The sequence below is a fragment of the Triturus cristatus genome, chromosome 5_1 (assembly GCF_964204655.1).
Source record: "Triturus cristatus chromosome 5_1, aTriCri1.1, whole genome shotgun sequence".
NCBI lineage: Eukaryota > Metazoa > Chordata > Amphibia > Caudata > Salamandridae > Triturus > Triturus cristatus.
Window position 1 is genome coordinate 428,304,356 of NC_140587.1, and position 24,742 is coordinate 428,329,097.

Here is a 24,742-nt window from a genome sequence, read left to right on the forward strand (position 1 = left end):
TCTTTTCCTCTTCTCTTCTCTTCCCCCCTCTTCTTTTCTTTCCAGCCTCTTCTTCCCTTACCTCTTCCCATCTCCTCCTCTTCCTTTCAATCTTCTCTCCAGCCTCTCCTCTTCCCTCCCCTTCACTCCTCCCCTTGCCTACTCCCCTTCCCTAATTACTCTCAACTCTCCTCCCTTCCCTTCCCTTCCCTTCCCCCTCCCCTCTTCTCCTCTCCTCTCCTCTCCTCTTCTCTTCTCCACTCTTCTTTTCTCTCCAGCCTCTTCTTCCCTTACCTCTTCCCTTTAATTTCCTCCCCTTTCCTTCCCATCCATCCTCTTCTCTTTTCCCTTCCACACCGCTCCCATCACCTTCTATACCCTCTTACCCCCTGTCCCATCTTCCCTCACCTCTCCTCCTTTCCACTCCTCTCCATTTGCCTACTCCTATTCCATCACATCCTCCCTTCTCCACCACCCTCCCCTCTTCCATTCTTTCTTCCTCCCCACTTTACTCTTCCCTCCTTCCCACTCCTCTCATCTCTTCCACTTCCCTCCTCCCCACTCTCCTCATCACTTACACCCCCCTACTCATTCCCCTCTCTTCCCTTCTATCCCCACTACCCTCCTCTTCCCTCCTCCCCACTCCTCTCTCTCTTCTCTCCCATCCCCTCTCACCTACACCCTTCCACTTCCTTCTCCTTCCACATCCCCTTTCCTCGCTCCCATCACCTCCTCTCCCTTCCCCTCTTCCCTACCACTTGGGAGGATGGTGGTGGGGAAGGCAGAGGAGGGCTAGAGCGGTCGACCTCGAAGCACGAGGAACCGGGTTCGAGTCTCGGCAACGACGCTCAACATCCTGTGATTCTGGGCAAATCACCTAATCTACCCGTGCCTAACAAAAATGAATGTGTCCTTCGGTAACGAAACTGGTGCTATGTAAAGCGTTCTGATACCCGATGTCTCGGGTCTAGTTCGCGCTATAAAAAACTAAAAAAAATAAGGGGGATGGGAGGGAGAGGGGGGAGGTGGAAGGAAGTAGAAGGGGATAGTAGGGGATTAGGGGAGAGGAGGGGATCTTCCCTTCCATTTCTCTCCCCATTCCCTCTCCTCCCCACCTCACCTCTTCCCTTTCCTTACCCCTCATTCCCTCGTCTTTCCTATCCACTTGCCTACTCCCATCCCAACTAAACACATTCTATCCTCTCTCCTCTTTATACTCCTTCCTCCTCCTCATTACTCCTCCTTCACCCTCACCCCTCCTCTTTTTCCTTCCACTTTCCCCTTCTCTCTCCCCTCTAACTTCCCTCTTCCCTCCTCCCCACTTTCCTTCCTCTTCCTTCCCCCACTCACCCACTGCCCTCTTTACTTTCACTCTAATCCTCCCCACTCCCTTCCCTCTTCTGTCCCATCCCATCCCCACCACTCCCCACTACTCTGCCAGGTAGCTCACCTCCCCATCCATACCCTCCTCTTTTTCCTTCCACTTTCCTTCCCTCCCCCTCCCATCTCTCTCTCTTCCCTTCCATTTCCCGTCCACCTCCTCCTCCTCCCATGTCCCTCACCTCTCTTCTGCATTTCCTTGTCTCCCTCACTCTTACCCAGTCCCCACTTGTCTACTCCCATCCCATCTTCTCCTTCTTTCGCCTCCTTTTCCTCTTCCTTCTCCATCTTCTTTCCTCTCTCCTTCTTCCTCCTCCCCCTCTCCTCTGCTCTTTCCTTCCATGTTCCTACCCGCTATCCTCTTCCCTCCTCCTCACTTCCCTCATCCCTTCTACTTCCCTCCTCCCCATGTCCCTCTTGCCCACTCTTTCCTACTTCTCCTTGCCCTCTTCCCCACTACCTACTTCCTTTCAAATCCCTCCTCTCCTCTCCTCCCCTTCTCTTATTTCTTTTTTAAAACCTTTCTTTTAGAGTTTTATATTGTGCAAGACCTGAAGATATCGGGTATCAGAGAGCTTTACGTGAGCACCAGTTTTGTTACACAATGACACATTCATTTTGTGAGGCACAGGGAGATTAAGTGATTTGCCCAGAATCACAGGATGTTGAGCGTTGTTGCCAAGACTCGAACCCGGTTTTCCAGCTTTGAGGGTGACCGCTCTAGCCGTAAGGCTACATCCTCTCCCATGATCTCTGTTATTCTATTACCTTTTATGCATTAAAAAATAAAACCATCCATTGGTTGAATCATAATAGACCCCTCCCAGCACACATAAATGGAGAAATTCTTATGGTGAGACGTACTTGCTGGGTAGGAACAAGACCAAAAGAAAAGAAGGGGGATGTTATAATTATAAATTTTAGAGACCATAGAGCAGTCAGGTGCATAGGTGATTGGTTTGAAGCTAGGGGGGAGGATGCGATCACTACACATTTTGTTAACTACTTCTATCCTAGAGAACTGATCTCTCAATTCAAACCTTATGGTATAAAAGATCCCCACCTGAATTGGAGGGAAGTAGATAACCGTTTTTCCTATCAAGCTGCTCGTAACCATCCTTCTCATTTTCAGCTGAAAGGAAGGTTCTCGAATAATAATCATCAGTCTTTTCAGGCCTTAAATCAGGTATACTGGAATAATCAGCCCCAGACATACCAGAGATTTAATATCCCTACTTCAAACTCTTATGCAGCCTTATATGGTTTGGAAGATGTAGATTGACTCAACGTTGTAGATGCCCAATCACAAAATCCCACAGCATCATATCAATCTCCTTATAGTGACACTGACCGTGTAAGTGAAAATGCAGAATCTCATATAATAGAAATCGGTCCTTCCCCCTCAGTACCAAATTCTTCACAGTACAGAGGTTTTGATACTACCCCAATGAGGAACATCTGTAGCGAACCACCTAAACAGCAGGGGGGTATAGTACAAAGAGACTCAGATAACTCCCCCGTTGTGAAAGCAATCCACATAAATGAATGCCTAGATACAAGAAACGCTCACACTACAGTACAGATTATGTCATGGAACATTGCGGGTCTACGCACCAAAATAATGGACGGGACCCTAATGGGCTTTGTTCAAGACTATCATGTAATCTGTTTACAAGAGACGTGGTCCACTAATGAACAACATTTGATGGGCTATAAAACATACTTCTCAGCGGCAACTGCAGGTCCACGCGGAAGGGCGAAGGGGGGTTTGACGGTATACATAAAAAACACCATCCCTGGATTAAAAGTAACCAGCCTTAGACTTCACACCAATCATCAAATATTAAAACTCTCACTTATGAGGAAGGGGGTAATTTATCTAGTAAACTCCTATGATAACCTCCCAGAATGTGAGAGACTAGAATTGCTTGGGTCCATACGTAACAAACTTTCCACCTTGACAAGTAAAGTACAAGGGTCGGACGTCCCAAGTATCGTTTGGGGTGGAGATTTTAATCATCATCCCTGTGGTGTGAAAAATAGTAGTATTTGTGGGGTAGGGGAAGAAACAGATAATCATGTGACCCATTTTAGCCATACAAAGATAGGAGACCTCCTGAATGAAATGATGTCGGAATTAGGTCTAATGATTCTAAATAAAACCGATATCTCATTGGGACAGCTACAGGCCACTTATTTGGGTAGGGGGTGGGAGACAACGATCGATTATATTTTGATTTCAGCAACCCTGGGAAGCAGAGCGCAGAACTTTAGACTAATAATTAACACACTAAGCGACCATGCAGCCTTGGCTTTTAAATTGATTACTGAAATGGGAAAATTCAAACCTTATTCGATGATGACCGCTCTTGCCCAGAATAATATTCACCTCACAAAATTAAATGGTTTCACCATAGGGTGGGGTAAGATAGACCCGGAAGCTATAACTACGAAGGTGGTTCAAGCAGCATATCCCGCCATTGTGAAATGTCTAGACAGTGACACCAATCAAGAAGAACTGTTGTACAATTTTGGTACTATCCTGGAGAAAGTCAAAAACCTCTTAACACGTACTAATAAAGGGAAAAAAGGCCAGAAAAGAGGATGGTTTAACCATGAATGTACTTCAGCCAACAAACTTCTAAAAAAGGCACTGACGAATCCCGTAAGAGATCAAGATGAGATTCGCAGGCTAAGGAGGTTATACCGTCTAGCCTGCAAAACAAGGAAGCAGAAAATAAAACAATCTCTATGGGATCAATTACATGAAAGCTCCCAGTCTAGAAATGGGGCACTGTTCTGGAGGGTAGTGAAGACTCCCTTCCTGACAGATAGTCACGATCAGCCAACAGTTGAGGTAGCGATTGATGGCCCAACATGGGTAAACTACTTCTCTAAAGTATTTAGGAAAACACAAGCAGTTGACTTGTTAGAGGAAGAAAATGATAGCCCCCAAGAAACTCTAATTCCGATTGCCCTAAATTTTGAACTTCAGGAAGTCATAAATGCTGTGCAGGCCAGCAAACGTGGAAAAGCCCCCGGCCCAGATGGAGTACCTATTGATTTCTTTAAATTTAAACTTGATCTGTGGGCCCCAATTCTAAAGGGGTCTTTGACGCTACCATGAGTTATGGGTTAATTGAAACGTGGTCTCAATCGATCATGATTCCGGTTTTTAAAAAGGGAAACAGAGACGAGGTGTCGTGCTATCGGCCAATATCATTACTGGACTCTCTTGGCAAAGTTTTGGGGAGGGTGGTTTTACAGTGACTTCAAGAGTGGGCGGAAGACCATAACATATTATCTGATATACAGTTTGGCTTTCGGGAGGGCTTTGGTACAATAGAACAGGCACTGAATTTAAGCTTATTGATGGGAAAATATGCAACAGCAAAAGAAGGCAAACTCTACATGGTATATGTCGACCTTTCCGCGGCATTTGACTGTGTTTCCCATTCAAAGCTTTGGTCTGTCCTCATTGTTATGGGCATTGACTTAGCCCTGGTAAATCTCCTTCGCGCACTATACTCCAATGCTTCGTCCAGGGTCCGTTTTGGAACACAGGGCGAAGTATCTGAGTCCTTTAGGGTGGAACGCGGTGTGAGGCAGGGTTGTATCCTGGCCCCCTTTCTCTTCTCTCTCTATACCAATGGTCTGGAGGCAGAGATGTTGAAAGGGGCTCAGGACCTCCCTCGAATAAAAGACCGCCTCATCCCAGCGCTTCTTTACGCAGACGACGCAGTAATTATAGCGCGTACTCCGCGAGAGCTGCAGAAATCCCTAGATAGGTACTCAAAGTTCATGGGTATTTTGGACCTTAAAATAAACATTAAAAAAAACCTATGTGATGGTGGCAGGGAAGGACAGGAAACGGGGAAAGTCCATCTTCCTAGACAAAGAGAGGTTGGAGTTTACTACTCAATATCCGTACCTTGGAGTCATGATTGACGAAAAGCTCAACTGGAAAGCCGCTATTGACGCTAGAAAACACCACCTCCTGCGAGCAATAATGGCCCTCATAAAATTTTCCCAAAAATTGGGAAAGAGACCACCTGCAGAATTACTTCGCATTTATGTAGCGAAGTGCCATTCGATCGCACTTTATGGGGCAGGTTTGTGGGGTCATAAAAACACGAATGCATTGCAAGTCGCAGAGAACATTTTCATGAGATTTCTCCTGATGACTCCTAAACGAGTGTCTACTTTTTCGTGCCATGCTGAACTAGGCATGGCCCACATCGAAGATTTGGCTAAAATCCAACCTCTTCTATTGTGGCGCCGTATTTGGATGTCATAAAAAAATTCATTCACAAAGGCGATTGTAGCAGACTGCATGTCTCTGGAGCACGTGGGTAAAATTGAGTGGCTATTATATATAAAAAGGTTTTTCACTGATTTGGGTTGGACCAAATATTATGATAACCCTGAATCTATGTCTGAGATCTCTAAAAAAGAGTTAAAAATCAGAGCTCTCTCTCACTTGGAAGAATTGCGGTTAACCAAGGAGATAAGTAAGACATCTGTTCAACACTCCTTGATTGTTGCGACCACTCTGAACATTGAACCATACTTGACCTATGTTGAGTCTCGATTTGAGCGCTTCCTGCTGACACGTTTCAGATTGAATGTTTTTCACAGACTCGTGGCCTTTCCCAAACGTAATTCTTGGAAAGAGGCTTCAGTGGTTTGCCCTTGTGACGAAATTTCAGAACAAACAACAATGCATACTGTTTTGTTTTGTAAGTTTTATGCTGACCATCGCAATTTATGGTTAACTCCACTGTTAAGAACTCTTGGTTTTAGAAGATGTCGCCCTGCTATGCTGCACCTACAATTTTTGAACACTACATTGATTACAAAAACTGTGGTCACTTTTCTAAAATGTATTTATAATCATAGAACAAATCTTGGCTGAAATAATCCCTGCTACTCTAAATAATTGTATGTATTGAGTATATTGTGGGTGATATGTTCCTTGTATTTTCTTTTATGGTTATAATTGTTTATATATAACCGAATAAAGATGATTTATTATTATTATTATTATTATTACCTTCCCTCATTGTTCTTCTCCTTTCCCCACCCCAACCCTCCCCTCGCCTCCACTCCACCCTCCACTCTTTCTCTTCACTTCTGCCTACTCTGGTCTCTCGTCTCATCCAACCCCATCTTCTCTCCACCTACCTTCTCCACTCCCCTCCAATTCTCTCCTTTCCTGTCCCCCACCCTCCTCTCCTCATCCTTGTATTTCCCATCTCATTCTGTCCAATTCTCTCTTCTCTTTCCCTCCCCTCCCACTCTCATCTCCAAGGCTGGAAAGCCCTCTTATTCCGCAAGGCATTTCACCAGTGGGCTGGAGCCCCTTGAGTCCAGTTTTGAAAGTTCAGGGCCGCTCCTCCTGCCTCCGTCATTTACAGCAGCTCCCTGAGGTAAAGTACAGCAAGCACAGCAAGGTTTGAAATGAGAGAAAGAGGGTGGAGGGGAAGAAAAAGAAGATTTAAAGAGAGAGGAAGAAAGATGGTGAGGGAGGAGGAAGAAATGGAAAGCGGTCAGCAAAGAAGAAGAAAGAGGAGAGAAGGAGGAAGACAGAATGGATTGATGGAAAGAGAGAGATTGTGGGAGGAGAAGGGAGTGGGGCTGGTTTGAGCATTTTTGCCAGGGTTGGTTTATGTTCCCCTGTCCAGCTGTTCTAATATTCCACCTCCCCTCATCTATCCTCCTCTCCTGTCCCTTCTGCACCCTTTGTCTCATTGCTTCTCATCTTGTCTACTCCCATCCCATCGCCTCCTCCCCTCATCTCTCCAGCATCTCTTTCCCTCCTCCGTTGCCCTCCTCCCCTTCCAATCTTCTCCTCCTCTCATCTCCTCTCCCCTCCTCCATTTCCTTTCCCTGCCTTCTCCTCCTGTCTCCTCCTTTCTTCCCTTCGTGTCTCCTTCTCTCTTCCCCTCCTTTCCTCTCCCCCTTCTCCCCTTTCCAACTCCCATCTCATGCCCTCCTCTTCTCCCTTCCCCTCCTCTATTCCCCTCACCTCACCTTCGCGCCACTCCTCTCATTTGTCCTCCCCTCCTCCTTTTCCATCCCCTCTTCTCCTCTCCTCACTCCCCTCCCTTGCCTGCCCTCCAACTCCCTTCCCATCACCTCCCCTCCTTTTCCCTTGCCCACTCCCCACCTCTACCCTTTCCTCTCCTCTGCTCCCTTCTCTTCTGCCCTCTCCTCTTCTCTCTTGCCTCCCCTCGTATCTCCCCTTCTCCTTCCCTCTTTACTTCCCCTGCCCTACTTTCATAGTGTCTACTCTCATCTACCATTTCCTTTCCTTCTCAAATCCCTTCCCTTCCATGCACTTCTATACCATACCCCTTCCATTTATTTCTTTAACCTCTTCTCTGCCCTTGCCTCCCTTCACCTCTCTTCCCCTTTCCTTCTCTTTCCCTTCCCTCCAGTTTACTTTTACCGTAGCCCATCTATTTCTTTCTTTATCCTTTCCCCTCCCTGCCATTCCTTTCCAAACCCCCTTCAATGCATACCCTATCAATTTCTTCACTCTTCCTTCCCTTATCCTTTCCTTTTCTCCATTGCTAAATTCCCTCTGATTTCCCTCTTCCTGCCCTCTCCTTTCTTTTCCTTTCCCTCTCCTCACCTCTCCTCTTCTATCCTTCCCTTCCCTTTCTTTCCTTTGTCTTGCATTACCAACCCCCTTCCCTTAGCTTGCTTTTTCATTTCGATTTTGAGATTTCCTTTAAGGCAGGAACTAGTATTCAATGTGCTGATGTGCTCAAAACGTTTTGAAGAACCTCCTAATACAGAACCTCAAACTACATCGAATAACTGGATTCATCCAGAAGGTAACGTATACAAGATTTAGCTGAAGACTGCAAGCTGATGAAACAGCAAAACTGACAACAAGGATATTCCAATTACATCAAATAGCCCTGTGGATGCTTCACACACAAGGAAATGTTGGTTATTCCACATAGAGTTTAGAAAGAAATTTAAATGTTGGTGTCATGATCCTCCCTGAGAAGGTCATTTTGGTTAAAAGCAAACTTTAGAGTAAGTACAAAGACATTTTATGTGGCCAGACATAAAGATTTCCGTACTTGCTACACTGGGAAACATGCAATTCTTTAGCTGACGTGCCTATCATCTATGTTTTTTATCAATACTGTTCCAAGATGCATGGATCCACCAGCTTCTAAATTCATACAACAGATACAAAAGACACAAATGGCGGGGTCATCTGGAAAAGTATATGCTACCCACCCAATTTCTTTTCAGTTTAGCATGTTCGTGAGGGTAATGGTGTGTTTCTTGGAGTAATGCTATGTAATGATGGCTATTATGCAGTGCAGTGAGTACCTTTCTCCTCTTTATGTAGTGAGTAAGGCTGTTAACCTTGGAGGATAAGATAGAGAGAACCCTATTTTGAGTTGCATCTTTAGTGGACCACATTGTTATGGGGAGGTTGAAGGCAGAAGTGGTGTTGTACAGTCTGTTTGATCACTCAGTAAGACTATCATGATGAGGCCCTGGTGCCCTTGCATTGATGTGAATATATAAGTGGCAAATACTTTTTTTTAACTTGTGCTTTGACTTGCAATGCACTTGGTGAGTGAAAAATCTTATTCTGGGGAGGAAAGTGATAGCAGACAAGAATCTATGGGCTCAGTGCCACTAAACAAAGAGAATAGTGGAGAAAAGGGTGGTAACCAGAATTTCAATCACACTTTATCTGAGTGTGACCTGTTAACGAGGCAGCCCACCATTTGCAATTGTAAGTATTGCAGTAGGTAATGTGGACAGAGTCAAAACCCCTTTACGAGCATCCATGTTAATGAATATAAGAAGTTATGGTACAATATAGTAGAATATATGCCCCATATCTGACCTGATCTATAAGGAACAAAGAAAGTGTCAGAGTCCAGGGCTCCTTCTCAAACAAACTCTTAAGACTACATTTCAAATAATTATGAAAGAGTCAAAGCAGTATATAAAAGATATGGCAGAGGGCATCCTCCTTCACCAGGGTCTTACCCAGCTGACCCAGTGTTAGGAGGCTTTAAGTGACAAGTGAGATTTCTCTTGGTTCTTCACATTTGTGAGAATCATGTTGCTCAGCCTTTGACCAGTTACGCACCACAAGTTCCAATTGTTGCACTTCCAGTGGGGATGGGTGGTCTGTCACGGATTGGAATAGCCAGTGATGGCCACTGGTGTCCATCACAGGGGGTTTAAGATTCTCCACAAAGCAGTCTAGGGAGTCAATGTCAGTAAATTCCATTGTCTTAGCGTATATGATAACTAACATGATGTTAGGACTGACAAGGCCAAAACATAAGTCAAAGTTCTTCAGCTGAGTAAGATAAGTTTCTTTTTTAGCAAGATGCTGATTTTTGTAGTTGTTTCTTAGCCATTATTAACTGCCAAAGCTGTTAATGTAGCACAAGGCAGGCAGTGATTTGTCTGGGACTGGGTTTGGGAGTAGTATACATGGGTTTAATGTGATGGGGCCTCTGGTATTCCAAGGGGAGGGTTCACATTTCAGAGCTGTAATTCCTGACAGGAACTGAGTGGGGAAGGCGATCACGTTCTCTCCTAATTTTTTCAGGGATACCAGTTAATATGGTATTATTAAGCCTGCTTCTCTTCTCCAATTCAGCCAACTTCTGCTGTAGGTTCCAATGATCGGGCTCCAAGTACCTGGACTGCCATTTTAATCTCAACAGAATCCAGCCATTATTCACCCAAAGTCAGAATAGAATTAAAGGTGGCAATGCCATTTAACATCAGAAGCATCTTCGACGCCACCTTGGCTGTTGTATCTTCCACAGAGTTTATGAATTGTTTAATTGATGTATGGTCCCCTTAGATGGTGTCTAACATGACTTCTGACATTGTAGAAGACTGTTGAATATGTAGGGACTGCTACCGGAATGCTTCCCAGACTGGAATCCTGCTCACTGGCCCATGTAAGCCCTCCATTATACCCTCTGACTGATTAAAACCTTGAAGCACATTCTGAAACCAGGCCTACAATTCCTTCTTATGCTTATCCTAAAAGTCAACACTGAATTAAAGAATGTCTGCTACCACTTTTGTCTTGTGCAATAGGGGCCCTCTGATACCCTGTATTGCAGTGGATAGCACTGGTCATAGCAGAGGTCAAGTGTTGCATTGGCTATTGCAATTTGAAGTACATGGGATCCCCAGCCAATAAAATGACTAAACTGCAGAGATTGCATAACCACCAACTGGTCTCATCTTGGGGTTAAGGAGATCAGACCATTGTACCACTGCCTTGACTGCATAATACTCGCTTGAGATTAAAGAAAGATCAAGCTTCAAAGTAGTCTACTTCTTACAAGATCTTGCGTGGCTGTGAACCCAAGTACATCAATGTAATATGCACACATTATGAACCAACAAAGGGCATTGCGGTGGGCTTTCACCTTTGTCACTTCTAGGCCTCTCACACTTGTGCTTCAAAGAAGCATTGTAACACAATAAACACATTACGAAAAATGTAAAATCCAAAACAAAAGGCATCTGCATTGCACTTAATATTCCCTCCTATCCCCCAAATTCACGGATACCTTCCTTGGAGACACTATTAATGTAAGGGTTGGATGTTGTGGGCTGAAGGGAATGTGTTTTAAAATTAGGTCTCACCTTGAAAGCCAGGATGATGCTTATAAAGAGGAGAATGACCACAACTACGCAGGCTGGATTCACTGACAAGATCTCTTCCTTGTACGGGAAATTATCAGGCTGAAAAACAGAAGATTGTAGGTTATTCAATTGACCTGTTCATTATCAGTCAAGTTTCCTTCGCTTCACAGTCTTCACATGACTATTTATGATACACAGTTATAAAGCATGCTGCTCTTAAATATCGTTCTTAGGTTTTGGCACATTTGTTTGCATTTATGAACACACACACTAAGGTTAGTTTATTGAATTTCAGGACTTTAGAACACAATGATTGCATTTTTTTTCTAGTAGGACATGCAGTGTTGACCAAATCATTTCAAATGTGAAATCACACAGGCGCACTTCAAATAATAATCACAGTCCTTATTAGGATGAACCACAAAAGTCACTAAATAACCCTATACTGGTAGTTTGGCACAAAAGCAGTCAGCTTTCACTTAAAACAAGATGCACAGTATCTATGCAGTACTCAAATAGCAATAAAGTGGAAATACAACACAAGGATAATCCTAAATAATTTAGAAAAATAGAGTAAGTTTTAATAAATAAAATTACACCAAAATGACCAAAATCCCATGAGTGGAATCAGAGACACGAGTTTTAAAAGTTTTAGGTAAAAATTGCGTTCACTGCCGGTATCCGGTCATGCCAGACCGGGACAAAGTCCCAAATTCAGGCTGTCTGCAATGGAGTGCAAGCCAGATACAGGACCAAAGTCAACCCGATTATTGTTTTACCTTCTTTATTTTGGTGAAGGGTCTGCGTGGCGTTGCTTTGTGGGGCTCCGTGTCGCTCGGTGTTAGATCCAGTGAAGGTTTCAATTGCGCAGCGAGGCTCTGCGGAGCTCTGCCCGCATCAGATTTAGTGGCGCCCTCAGTGAGGAGAGGGTTGGCTCTGCGGGGTTTTGCGTACTTCACGTCATTGTAGATGAAGCCTTCAGTGAGGAGGGGTGTGGCTCTGCGGGGCTTTGCGTCACTTTGTGTTGGAGCTGGGGGAAGCCTACGGTGAGGAGCGGCGAGGCTTTGTGGGGCTTGGCATCACTTCACATTAGATCTGGCAAAGGCTTTGGTGAGTAGCCGTGTCACTTCATGTCGTGTTTGGTTTATTCTTCGGTGAGAAGCGACGAGGCTCTGTGTGGCTTTGCACTGCTTCAGATCTGATGAAATCTTCAACACCTCCTGGTACTACAAGTAGTAATCCCCCAGGTGGTGTTAGTGCACCCAAAAATGTGGTAGGGTTTTCTTGGGGAACTGAGGTGGACCCTGGCGTAACCAGGTCCTCCACACAGGCCACTTTAGTCTGTGATGGTGGCATGAGGTTTGCCACTTTTACTGTCAGTCCCAATTCCTTGGGCAAGTACAGACAAGAGCCTCTGGTCAATGGTCAGAAAGCTGTAGTCTTTAGGGATACAGGGGCTCGTGTCACCATGGTGAAAGGAACCCTGGTGCCCCCAGGTCAGCTGTTACCTGAGTTTAAGTACCAGGTGACCAATACTGATGGCGGGAGGACAGATCATCCCATGGCCATAGTCAATCTCAGTTGGGGAGGGGTCACTGGTCCAAAGAGAGTGGCAGTGTCCACAAACTTGCCTATAGATTGCCTCTTGGTTAATGATTTAGAAACTTCAGCCTGGGCTGAAGTAGAGCTGAAGGCCCATTTCCAGATGTTAGGCCTCCCTGAGAGAGTTGGTGAGACCCCCAGCGCCTCAGTCCAACCCCAGGGAACTTTTGGAGTAGTGGAGCCTGAAATAATGGTCCACTCTGCTCCACCAGAGAGTACAGGGAATGAAGAAAAGTCTTCTCCCCCCCAGATGATAGGTAAGGGTCAGCTTTCTCAAGGAACTGATCCCACCCCTTGTGAAGGAACTTCCCCAGAGGTGGTCAGGTCTGTCCTGGCAGAAACACTGAGGGCAGGGGACCCTTCCAAGGAGGTGCCCAGTCTGGAGCAGGTATCCTGCTTCTCTCTACCCAGCCTCAGTCAGCCTAAGGCTGCAGAGGCCAAGGATGTCAGTGGACCCCTAGGGGCCCACTGTCCAGAGGAACCCCCTCATCATCTAATTACGGACACCCAGTCTAGGAGCACTAGCCAGGTGAATGTTCCTCAACATTCTGAGGGATCCCTCTTACCCTTAGGTAGTGACATCCCCCAGATGGACTCTGATGGGCAAAGGAAAACCTGGGACAAAGCTGTCCCAAATCTGCCCTGGCCCTCCACTGTTCCAACCAGAGGGACTCAACCCCCAGCTTTAGGCAGCCAGAGGTTGACCCCTAGGGCCGGATGTAACTCAGTCATGGAAAGAAAGGCCTCTATGGTGACCAGTGCTCTGAGGAAGCTGAGACCAACCCTATTAGGGCCTCACTTCCCTACTCAGGCACCCCACCAGCCTATTTTTGGGCCATAGCAAACTACAGGTAGTTATCCCAAATTTTGGAGAGAATCCAAAACCCTTCAAGGTAGGGACTCCTTAGTGGTCCATAAGACAGGGAGTATCCATGCTAGTGCAGGACCTTCCTTATATGCCCACTTAGGAAATAAAGTCTCAACTGGGCAAGGTTAGCCTTATCCTCTTTCGTTTGGGGGGTTATGTAGGAAGGGAGGATCTGACTGCATAGTTACCCCCACTTTTTGCCTGGTCTTTTGCTGGTTTTGGACTAGTCTGACTGGGATCCTGCTAATTAGGACCCCAGTCTATCCGCTTTCTCCCTAAAATTGTTATGCTGTACTTTGGTACACTCCAGATTGGATACTGGGGTACCCTTATCAGTCCCTAGTATATGGTACCCATGTACCCAGGGCATAGGTACCCCAGAGGCCTCCCATGGGATGAAGCATGTATTATGCCACCAATGAGAGGCCATGCAAAATGGAACTCCAGGTCTGCTACTGCAGCCTGTCTAAGATGGTGCTTGCACTACTTTCTTTAGATATAGGTTCACTATATCTATTAGTCACTACACTTAAAACTTATAAGTCACCCCTATAGCAGGCCTTAACAATCCTGAAGGCAGGGTACTGGGTTTTATGTGAGAGGGTGCCCCTGCATGAGCAGAGCATCTCTGCAGCTTTCGGAGACCATTCTCCCGGGTTGTCTGTGACTCAGCCGGACATATAGGTAGAGGTGCATTATAACCTCGCGGTAAATGCTATCTCGTAAACGGCCGCATAGAAACATATTGTGTTTGGTATCAAACACCTTGGAATCATACCTCCACACCAGTAACTGTGTGGGAGGTATGATTCCACCCTTCTGAAGCGAGCTTCGTAGGGTCACTGGTCTATCTGGTGCCAGCCTTCTTGACCCGGACAGCACAAAATGGATGCTGCCAACCAGAGACACATTTCTGCCCTCCTGCTCCTGAGCCAAGCTTGAGCAGAGGAAGGCAGCACAATAGGCATCCTGTCACAGGGAGGTTTGACCACCTCCCAGATAGGATTTAGTGTATTGGGGCTGGGTGGGTGCACTCTGAGAGTGCCTGAAAGTCTGCACCTGGGGCACATTTGGTGTCCCTGTGCATAGTCCAGCTCAAACCCGTTCTGGGAGCCATTGGCTCCTGCTCTGGTGTGAAACTGGACAAAGGACATGGGTGTAGCCACCCCTCTGTCCTGCCCCTTCCCTAGGAGGGTCCCCTGAATCTGTCCAACCCTCTCCCGTGGGTACAAAAGGGCTTACCTGGCTGTGAGATTTTAGATTTTACGTAGACAAGATTCTACAAGAAGAAACCACTGACCTTCGACCGTCTGGACACCTTGGACTTCACTGGACGCCGGCTGGGCTTTAGTTCGTCTACCTTTCTGTCCGAAGCTTAGTTTGTGTCTTTGCTCCATACAGGCTCTGTGCAGGACCTGTGGTGCACTTAAGACAACTGAAGAATCTCCCTTGGAGTGAAGCAGTCACTCCCCTGCATTCGCAGGCACCTAACCGCAACTGACCGGTCTGCTGCTCATGAGCTCCTGCGGACTCTGAAGATTTCAGCAACACAGGAGGTGGGTTTCTGAAGGTCCCTGAGGTCGATCTGCCCTCTCACCGAGTTTGAGGGCCAGTATCCCTCGTGGGGACTGCATCCTCTGCATACCTTTCATTTCTGAGAACAGCCTCCTTTCAGTCTCTTGCCTGTCTGCCTCAATCCTTATTGCAATTCTGCAATTGGCTGAAACCTAATTTCATAGATCACAACCGCTCCTCTTTTAAATCCCTGTAATCCAACATTTCTTAATCTCCCCCAGCCTTCCTATCTCACCAACTATTCACCAGAAACCACCAAGCCCTCAATAATGATCACACCTAGCTGGTATTGAAAAATCACAAAGTAACAAATAAATGCATGCAATTTTCTCTTGAGAGCACATGACTAATCACAATAACCACTAGATTAACCACTAACTTTGGGTTCTGGGGCTGCGTGCTACTGCCCGTAATGCTCTTTAACACCTTTTAGTAGTAAGCACTATATAAATCCATTTACAATTATAAAAAAACACAACAAACAATAATACCACTGCTGGCACAGGTTAGATGGAGCATCTAAAGTCCTAAACCCATGCTGTGATGCGCCCTGCAGCAACAACCTAAGACCACATTATTTCCACACGCAATTGGCTAGGAGGTTTCAAGACTCCACCCCCAATGGAGATCAGTGGTTGGAAAAAGCCTCACCTTCTAAACCAGACTACACACATTGATTCAAACCAAGGTTGGCAGGCGGGCGACACACACTAAAGGCATTCTTTGTGCAAATCTGCAACTGCATATCCACCTTCTGCAGAAATAAGTGCTAAAAGGTCAAGTAAGAGGCGAATGTATGCTACCTAAAAACTGCATAATATAACAGAAAGAACGTGTGCAAGTGGGTTGAATGTTCCCTAAACCCTGGGGGTGTGCATGCATCATGAGAGTCACCTTCAGTTGTTGACTCACTCTCATGGACCATGATTTTCATCATGCCAGGAATCTAAGACATGTTCTTAGAGAAACCATAGTTTTGAAAATGTAAATTAACCATTACAAAGGCAAGAATGTTGCAAGAGTAACATGCATTGACAAAGACATTAAGTCTGGCTTTAATGTGACAGCACATGTAAACACAGGCATTCACTAATGGTGTTTACAGGCAAAAATGCGCTGTATCATATAAAAAGTCTGCCATATTGCCAGTGCTGGGGGGAAAGCAGCTAAAAAGGAATGAGTGATGTATAAAATTCAGGCAGGAGATAAAGAAGTCTGTTCCATTTTATGAAGCTCTGCGTGACCTCACCTAGTAGGGTTCCATACTTATTTTAAAATACTTTTGTGATATTAATAGAGATTTGAACTTCCAGATATGTGTCAGACGATCATCGATAAGTGATGTGTTATTATATACAGTTTGGGTCCTACTGGTGAAAATTGCCACATCATCTGCATATGTAGCAATTTTATGTGCAGTACCACTGAGGTAAAGCAGAGCATAGCTGACGGCTGTTGAAGCCTCTTAATATGGGGTTCTCAATATAGAATAAACCATTGAGGGGGAAGAGGGCAGTCTTGACGGGTCCCCATCTCTTTGAAGCAAAAGGTGATCAGTAAAGCACACTGCCTTGCACTGTGGGGTTTTTGTCCTCGATGTTGTGAATCACCTGTGACCCCCCCATCGCCTCTTTTGAGCAAACTGCAGGCAGCAACGTAAGCTGTCTGTCAAAGAAAAGAAAATGTGTATTCCAACACACTCTTCTCCAGCCGTACTTTGCCCAGGCTTTCCCTGGGACATACACCCACCCACACAGCTTCAGCCCAGACTATCGAACATGACCATGGGGGTGGGGGAGGATTGGGTGCTGAAGCCCTTTCAGCTTAATGGGCAGTGCGGGCCTGTGTCGGCATGTTTCGGATGTATAACAGTGAAGGACACATGGATATCAGCCCGAATATTGCTCCAATAAACGATTACACCCAAAAAAGATCCACTAAGCAAAAAATGCTTGAACTGGGTGAAGAACACCTGCCCCTGGATGAAGAACAGCTGCCTCAAGCTCAACTCAGAGAAGACAGACATCCTCATCATGAGCTCCACCCCTCCACCTGGGACGTGTGGTGGCCTGCAGCACTTGGAACTCCCCCCACACCCACAGACCACACACGGAACCTCAGCATCATCCTGGACTCCTCGATCACCATGAACTGCCAGACCAACGCCATTTCATCATCCTGCTTCCACACACTATGCCTGCTCTGTAAGATCTTTAAAGGTATCCCCAAAGAGTCCAGAAAGACTGTCACCCACGCACTCGTCAGTAGCAGAATCGACTACGGCAACGCATTCTACACCGGCATCACCCAGAAATTCCTCAAGAAACTGCAGAACATCAAGAACGCCTCCGTCAGACTCATCCTCAACATCCATCACTGCAGCCACATCTCCAGCCACCTAAGAGATCTCCACTGGCTCCAAGTCAAGAAAAGAATCACCTTCAAGCTCCTCACACATGCCTTCCAAGCCCTACAAAAAGTGGGACCTGAATACCTCAATTACCCCCTCACATTCCATGTGCCCACCAGAGACCTCTGCTCCGCCCAACTGGCCCTGCCTACCGTTCCATGCAGCCACAAGACCACAGGCGGAGGAAGATCCTTCACTTACCTCGCAACAAAGACCTGGAACTTTAAATCAGAAAAATCTCAGTCACTGCCTCAATTTAGGAAAGACCTCAAGACCTGGCTCTTTGAATAAACCACAGAGCCCTCGATGGACCAGCAGCTCTGCCCCACACGCCGTGAGACACTTACGGGTGAGTAGTTGCGCTATACAAGCCATTGATTGATTGATGTTACATATGACAGCAGCATAAACACATGTAAGAATTAGGTCAAAACAAAGAGAATGTGGTAGAAGTAGCGAACTAGTTAAGGCTTTAGGGAACACTGTCATCTGGGATAAACTGCAAAATTCTGGCGCTGACCAGACAGAGTATTGCGTGATAAGTAGGCAATCCCTTTATTCGTAAAAACCTCCAAATTACTCTACTTTCTTGAACAACTGGTGAACTTTTAAAACATTTAAGTTGGCAGGTGCCCAAAATTTTCTCTATAGACAAAAAACAAAACAGAATGGCAGTCCATTCTACTTGCACAATGAAGATGCACTGACTTGTGGCAAATATTTATTGAGTGACGAGAACATATGAGTGTATAAATATGGAACAACCTCCTAATAGATCCATCTCCATCTAATAATAAACCGGAATTTACACATGTAAAAACCACATCCTGATGTTGGAATGATACATTTGGAACGCATATTTACAAATGTGGAAACCAACCCTATGTGCAAATGCTAGCTCTGCAAGATTGTGCTTAGTGAAAGGAGGGATTGCGTTCCAGAGGGTCGAGCTGCAAAAACGCAGTTGCACGAGAAGAGCATATCTCTGGCAACTTTACAAAGGGCTATGTGATTCTGACCATAAGAGATTATTTGACGTGTACGTGGTCGTTGATACAAGGTGCTATATCATGATGGACTTTGCTGGTGCAGTGCAGAGCCAAGCGACTGTTTTATGCACCTGCATGAGGTATAGTGAATTCACTTAAGGCGATATTTCTCTGAGTTAGTGTTTTATTTTCAGACAGCACAGACACAGAAAGAGGCAACACTTGCTCAATGTTTCGAAGCTGTACTATCTACAAATAAAGCACTGACTCACATGATTGGACTGGCCTATAGGGCAATCAGGCAGGGCTCCACAGGCTAGTCTGACAGGTCAGCATGTGGGCTGATTTTGTTGTCTGTTTGCAGGTCTGTTTATGGTTTGCTGGGCCGGTTTTTATTGTTCCTGGGTCTTAAAGATAAAATTGCCTATAGCAAGCGCAAATTCATGCAGTCTTCCATACTTTGCATAACACGTAAATGGAGTGTTTTTTACAAGTTTAGAACTGCCCCAATTTGTAAACATGGGCCACTTTTTTAATGTAGCTAATTCACTAATGCGAGACACTTTTATTCCGGTGCCCAGGTCTATTTTCTGAATGTATGACGTTACAACACATACATTTACAACGCATGCCTTTAAAACGCAGTTTTTACATCACAACATCCTTTACAACGTATACATTTACATCACATGCCCCTACAACTAATTTTTTTAAACTACATTTACAACGCACGCATTCCATTACATCGCATTAGACCTTTACAACGCATACCATTACATTGCATTTAAGGTAAGTGTTGGATAGTGTAGGGGTTAAAATTACTATTCTAACTCCAGGGGTTGCAACAGTAGGGTAAGTGTTGGATAGGGTAGGGGTAAAAATTACTATTCTAACTCCAGGGGTTCAACAGTAGGGTAAGTGTTGGATAGTATAGGGGTAAAAATTACTATTCTAACTCCAGGGGGTGCAACAGTAAGGTAAGTGTTGGATAGTGTAGGGGTGCTATGCGTTGTAATGGTATGCGCTGTAATGACATGCGATGTAATGCCTGCGTTGTAGTGACATGCGTTGTAGTGTCATGCGTGACTGCACGACTCGCAATCTGGATTTCGGGCGGGATACAGTACGGAGACGGCTCTGCTGGAGGTCTCGGAGACCATTCGGGAGTGCGTGGACAGAGGCGAGGAGGCCATGTTGGTCCTCCTCGACCTGTCCGCGGCATTCGATACGGTATCCCACTCCATCCTCCTTGACCGACTACGGCATATGGGCATTGGCGGCACTGCCATCAGTTGGATCGAGTCCTTCCTCTCTGGAAGAAGTCAAAGGGTGCTGTTGCGACCTTTCAGATCGAAGGAAAAACCCTTATTTTGCGGTGTGCCTCAGGGCTCGGCCCTCAGCCCTCTGTTTTTCAACATATATCTTGCCCCACTGGCCGGCGTGGTGGAGTCCTACGGAGTCAGGGTGGTCTCTTATGCTGATGATACTCAGCTAGTGTTCTCCTTTAGAGGCCACTCTGACTCCGCGTTCTCTAACTTCCGCCGGTGCCTTAACAACATCAGTGATTGGATGTCTGAAAACCATCTAAGACTCAACGCAGACAAAACAGAGGTGCTGTTTTTTAACCAGAAAAATTCCATCCCCTCCTCCTGGTGGTGGCCCACGGCACTCGCTCCCGCTCCCTTTCCCGTCCATTCGGCCCGTAACCTGGGCTTTCATTTCAATGACTCCCTATCATGTAAGACTCAGATTCAAAAAGTGACCTCTGCCTGCTTCCTGAAGCTACGCATGATCAGGAAAATCCTCCCCTACCTCCCTTTGGATTCCCGCCGGACAGTTACCCACGCTCTCATCACGTCCCACCTGGACTATGCTAATAGCCTCTATGCCGGAGCTCCCCAATACCTGATTGACCGGCTGCAGATTGTCCAGAATGCGGCGGCGAGGCTGATTGGCAATATTTCTTATCGTCAGTCAGTTGCCGCATATCGTAAGGAACTGCACTGGCTACCGGTGGCCAGCCGTATTCAGTTTAAGATCCTTACTCTGACTCACCGAGCCATTAATGATCGCGGACCAAACTACCTAAAAAAACGAGTTTCAATATCCCGGTCCATCAGATCTCTGAGATCCAATGACCTACGCCTTCTGATCTCTCCCCGCTTTAGACTATCTAGAATGGGTGGCAGAGGATTCAGTGTCATTGCTGCAAAACTATGGAACTCCCTGCCAGTCGATCTCAGATTCTGCCCTTCCGAATCTATCTTCCGGGCCAGACTCAAAACCTGGCTCTTTTCCAGACTCTGATTTATCATGCCACTTCCCCTGTTGTTCCTTCTCTCCCCTCTAAGACTCAGGTTCTAGCGCCGGGACACCCCTCCGGGGGTAGCTGTGCGCTTTATAAGCTACATAAAATAAATAAAATAAAATGCGTTGTAGTGACATGCAATGCAATGGCTGCGTTGTAGTGACATGCGTTGTAAAGGATGTTGCGATGTAATGACTGCGTTGTAAATGTAGTGCGATGTAATGACTGCGTTGTAAAGGTTGTTTCCCCTATTTTCTGTCACAGTCCGACCCTGCTAAATCACAGAAATGTTGGGTTAAATTGATTCACTACACGCCCTGCAGGCACATACAACAGGCGCTTAGCTCTCTGCTGCACCAGCAAAGCCCATCATGACAGAGCCCTCCTGAAGTGCATTTCTCTCGTTTGCCTATTAGTGACTCATAGCACAGGAAACAGCCAAGTGGAAAGTCACAAAACAATGAGCCAGCTGCATGCAGACAAAGTGGTATGCAGGGCTCCAGTGAAAGCAGGGAAATACTAAACAGAGAGCACGAAAGAAAAGTTCTAGCTCTAAGGACAAGCTTTTATTGTAAAATGAAAGTCCCCTCTCCCCACAAACGTCTTTGGTTTGTGAAATGTTGAAATACGTTTATAGGGAGTTACGCTAAATCTCTATACAGATAAACATATTTATACCTTTCAAGCCTTCCAGAGTGAGGAAAGGACCCAAGAGCAATGGCGCTGACAGTGCAAGACTCTTCCTCTCAATGCGATCGCTGCTAAGGGGCCAAGAAGAGATGCATATGCAGTGGTATGTCGCAAAGTGTTGGTGCCCCCAATATAGTGTGCAGGCAGGAGTTGCTGCCGGTCTATAAGCCTGAAACTGCCCGGAGGCAGCGTATATGTACCCAAGCTCGACCAATGGTTAAAATGTCTCGAAGACAAATGCTGCAGCTATTACAGATGTAACTGCCCCCGCACCACTCATCGGGTACACCTCTATTCTTGAGAAGTGGTGTGACTGCCTCTCTGTAACTTACTCCTATTGCAACAGGAGCCACCATTGTAACCAGATTCCAAAGTCATTGGATTCAAAAGACACAGAAAACCCACAGATGTGGGAATAACCTTTTCATAGTCAAGCTTGAAAGGCATAGGGCAAAAGGTGCTCCCTCATTCCCCGCAGGAGGCAACCATGATTACTACGGACGTCTGAGTGTATCTGTATTGATGGCTTTCTTGTGTGTGCATATTCAAAGACTACTCAAAGCTTTAAAAAAATCTGAATGCCCCCCCCCCCCCCCCCACCCCATTGGGCACCATGTTGAATAAAGTAAGATCTCGGCCTAGCTTCTACAAGGTTTGTTTTCACACCCACATATGCCTTAACTTATTCAGTGAACAAACGCTTCAATGTGAAAGAACGGGTTACTGTATTCCCACACAACCCCACTCAGCACATAGTTGATGTGGTGTCCATGCTTTCTGGGTGACTAACAGTCCTTTACAAAAGGGGTCAGGACGCAGTGGTAATTCAAACCGAATTTCGCTCTTTATAATATCACACACAAGCACTGCACCTACGAAAGACACTTTATACTTAAAAGTGTTTATTTCAATAGTTTCATCCTGTTGCTTAGCACATGTAAAATAATCACACAGAATATTATTAAAACAGCACTGACACATTTTACTAACAACGAAAATTTTAGGACTAATTCTACCATAGTGGAAATACCATCTGACAACCTAACACCCTAAACTCTACTTCAATGCGCTATACTATGAGAACATGAAGTAGCTTAACTTGCATTTAGAGCTTCGTAGGACGAATCACCACACTGCATACCTGTTTATAGCAAGAAGCTGTAGTTATCAGTAGCCAGGAGAGAGTGTTCCCTCAAAAATAATCATCAGCTGGGCTCAGCTATTCTCCTCTCAAAGTTAGCTAGGTATCAGCTGTCTGCGTAAAATGGGATGCTGCGGCAGTACATCAATCTGGCTGTCTCTGTCAGGATTTTTTTGCAGTATCTTGTGCAGTAATCTAGGGAGAAAAACCTCTCTATGTGGCCACGTGATGAGTATACTGTTGATCATGGATCCTATCTTATATGGGGAATGTATGAAGGTTGTGTGACATAACCTGTGAGCATCAATGTGCTAGTTTTAGACTCATTAATATAAACAAATATGTTAAACATACGCCAATTCAGACTACATTTTTTGCTATTATTATTAGCTGACCTTGAAGTATAGATAACAAGACGTTTGTCTCAGACTGATGTGTCACATAAGGGGTCTTATCTATGTCACTGTCTGGATAACAGGTTCTTAGAAAGATAAGGACAGGCAGCATCTACGTCACATGCCGATGATCAGGCAAGAAATGGAGTCTCGGCTAGCTTAAAATGGAGTCTGGCCTAATTGGATTTAAGTCAGTGTAAAAAAATTGGTTGTTGGTTGACTAGGCTGTGAGCCGTGTTCAAGCAGCAACCACAGTCCTTGTCAGGATGAGGTACAAGCCAACCCTAAATTAACCTGTGCTCAACCCTCTGGTAGCTTGGCACAAAGCATTCAGGCTTAACTTCGAGGCATTGTGTAAAGTATTTGTGCATCACTTCAAACCATAAAACTTTAAAAACACAATACAAAAAGGATCCACACCAGGTTAGAATAATAACACTTTCTTTAATAAATAAAACAAAACCAAAGCAACAAAAATCCAATCAGTAGAACCGGAGATATTCAATTTAATTTTTTTGTGTGAAAATAGCGCCAAAAAAGCACAAAGTGTCAACTGCGGCTATCTGGTTATGCTGGACTGGGACAAAGTCACAAGTTCATGTCGAGCGTGATGGAGCACGAGCCGGCTACAGTGACCCAGTTAGGAGTGCTGAACAAAGTACATAAAATCCTGGCTTGCGGAGGGTTGCAAGGATCTACATTGAATATGTGTCATGCAGCCGAAGCAAACGGTTGGTCCAAGATCCGGTAAGGCTGCAATGCGAGGGCTTGTGCCGTAGCTGAGGATCCAGTCGATGGGAGTTGCGTTGTGAAGTCCGGCATCCAGGATGTGGCGCACAGTTGGGCGATGCTTCGGTTCAGAGTAGCTGCAAGGCTCTAATGCAGAGTCCGTTGTCGTCGTCCAGGCTGCGGTCGAAGAGGGATGAGAGGGCCTGCGCCGAGGATGCATCACACAGTGGCAGTTCTAATGAGGCTGCAAAGGCAATGTGGATCTTTATGATGGGTCCAATCCATGAAGCAGTGGAGATGCATCGGTTCTGCTTGCGTTTGTGCCGCACAGCAGAGAAGATGCATCAGTTCCGCTGGATCCACAGACTGGCAGACCACCTTAGGCCCACTTCCCAGGGTCCAGGACAGGGGTGGCACCACTTTGCAGAGTAGACTCACTGAGGGTAGACGCCAGGTGCAGCCGCAAGGTTGTTGGGAAGCCTGTTATGTCCCTGAGGCTTCAGATCAGGGGGCCACCCAACTAGCCCTTGGAGTCACTCTGGGTTCTGGGTTCAAGAGATGCAGGTCCCTGAAGTCCTTGTAGCAGCACAGCAGTCCTTCTTCCTGGCAGAATATCAACTGGTCAAGAAGTGACCTTATATCATCATAATTTTTATCTTTATTTGGTCAATCTTAACCACAAAAGCACAATAAAAAATATTTCACACTTCAATAAAAACGTAATAAAAATCAAATTTAAGCTAAAATATTTTCACTCCTTAAAAATCGTAAGTTGAATTAATACAATTGATCATACTCAAATTTCACATTGCCTATAGGAATCCATTGATGCCAACCAAATCTATACTGAGCAATGGAGCAAAGCCTGCATCAAAGTCAAAAACTTAGATCACAATTCGTATTTCTTCCTGAATCTCAGCGCTTGAGTAATAAAATTCAGAACTGCAAAACATATCAAGGGAGACTCAAGACATTGTAAATAATGCAAACCCTCACTGACGGCAAACAAG

General features: G+C 45.5%; 1 protein-coding gene across 1 annotated transcript in view; it reads right to left on the reverse strand.

Moving 5' to 3' along the window:
• Positions 1 to 24,742, reverse strand: part of LAPTM4B (lysosomal protein transmembrane 4 beta) — a 400,646-nt gene that overhangs the window by 173,857 nt on the left and 202,047 nt on the right. The window contains exon 5 of the mRNA XM_085605210.1: positions 11,026 to 11,124. Coding sequence (XP_085461336.1) covers positions 11,026 to 11,124 — 99 coding nt within the window. The remainder of the gene's footprint in view (positions 1 to 11,025; positions 11,125 to 24,742) is intronic.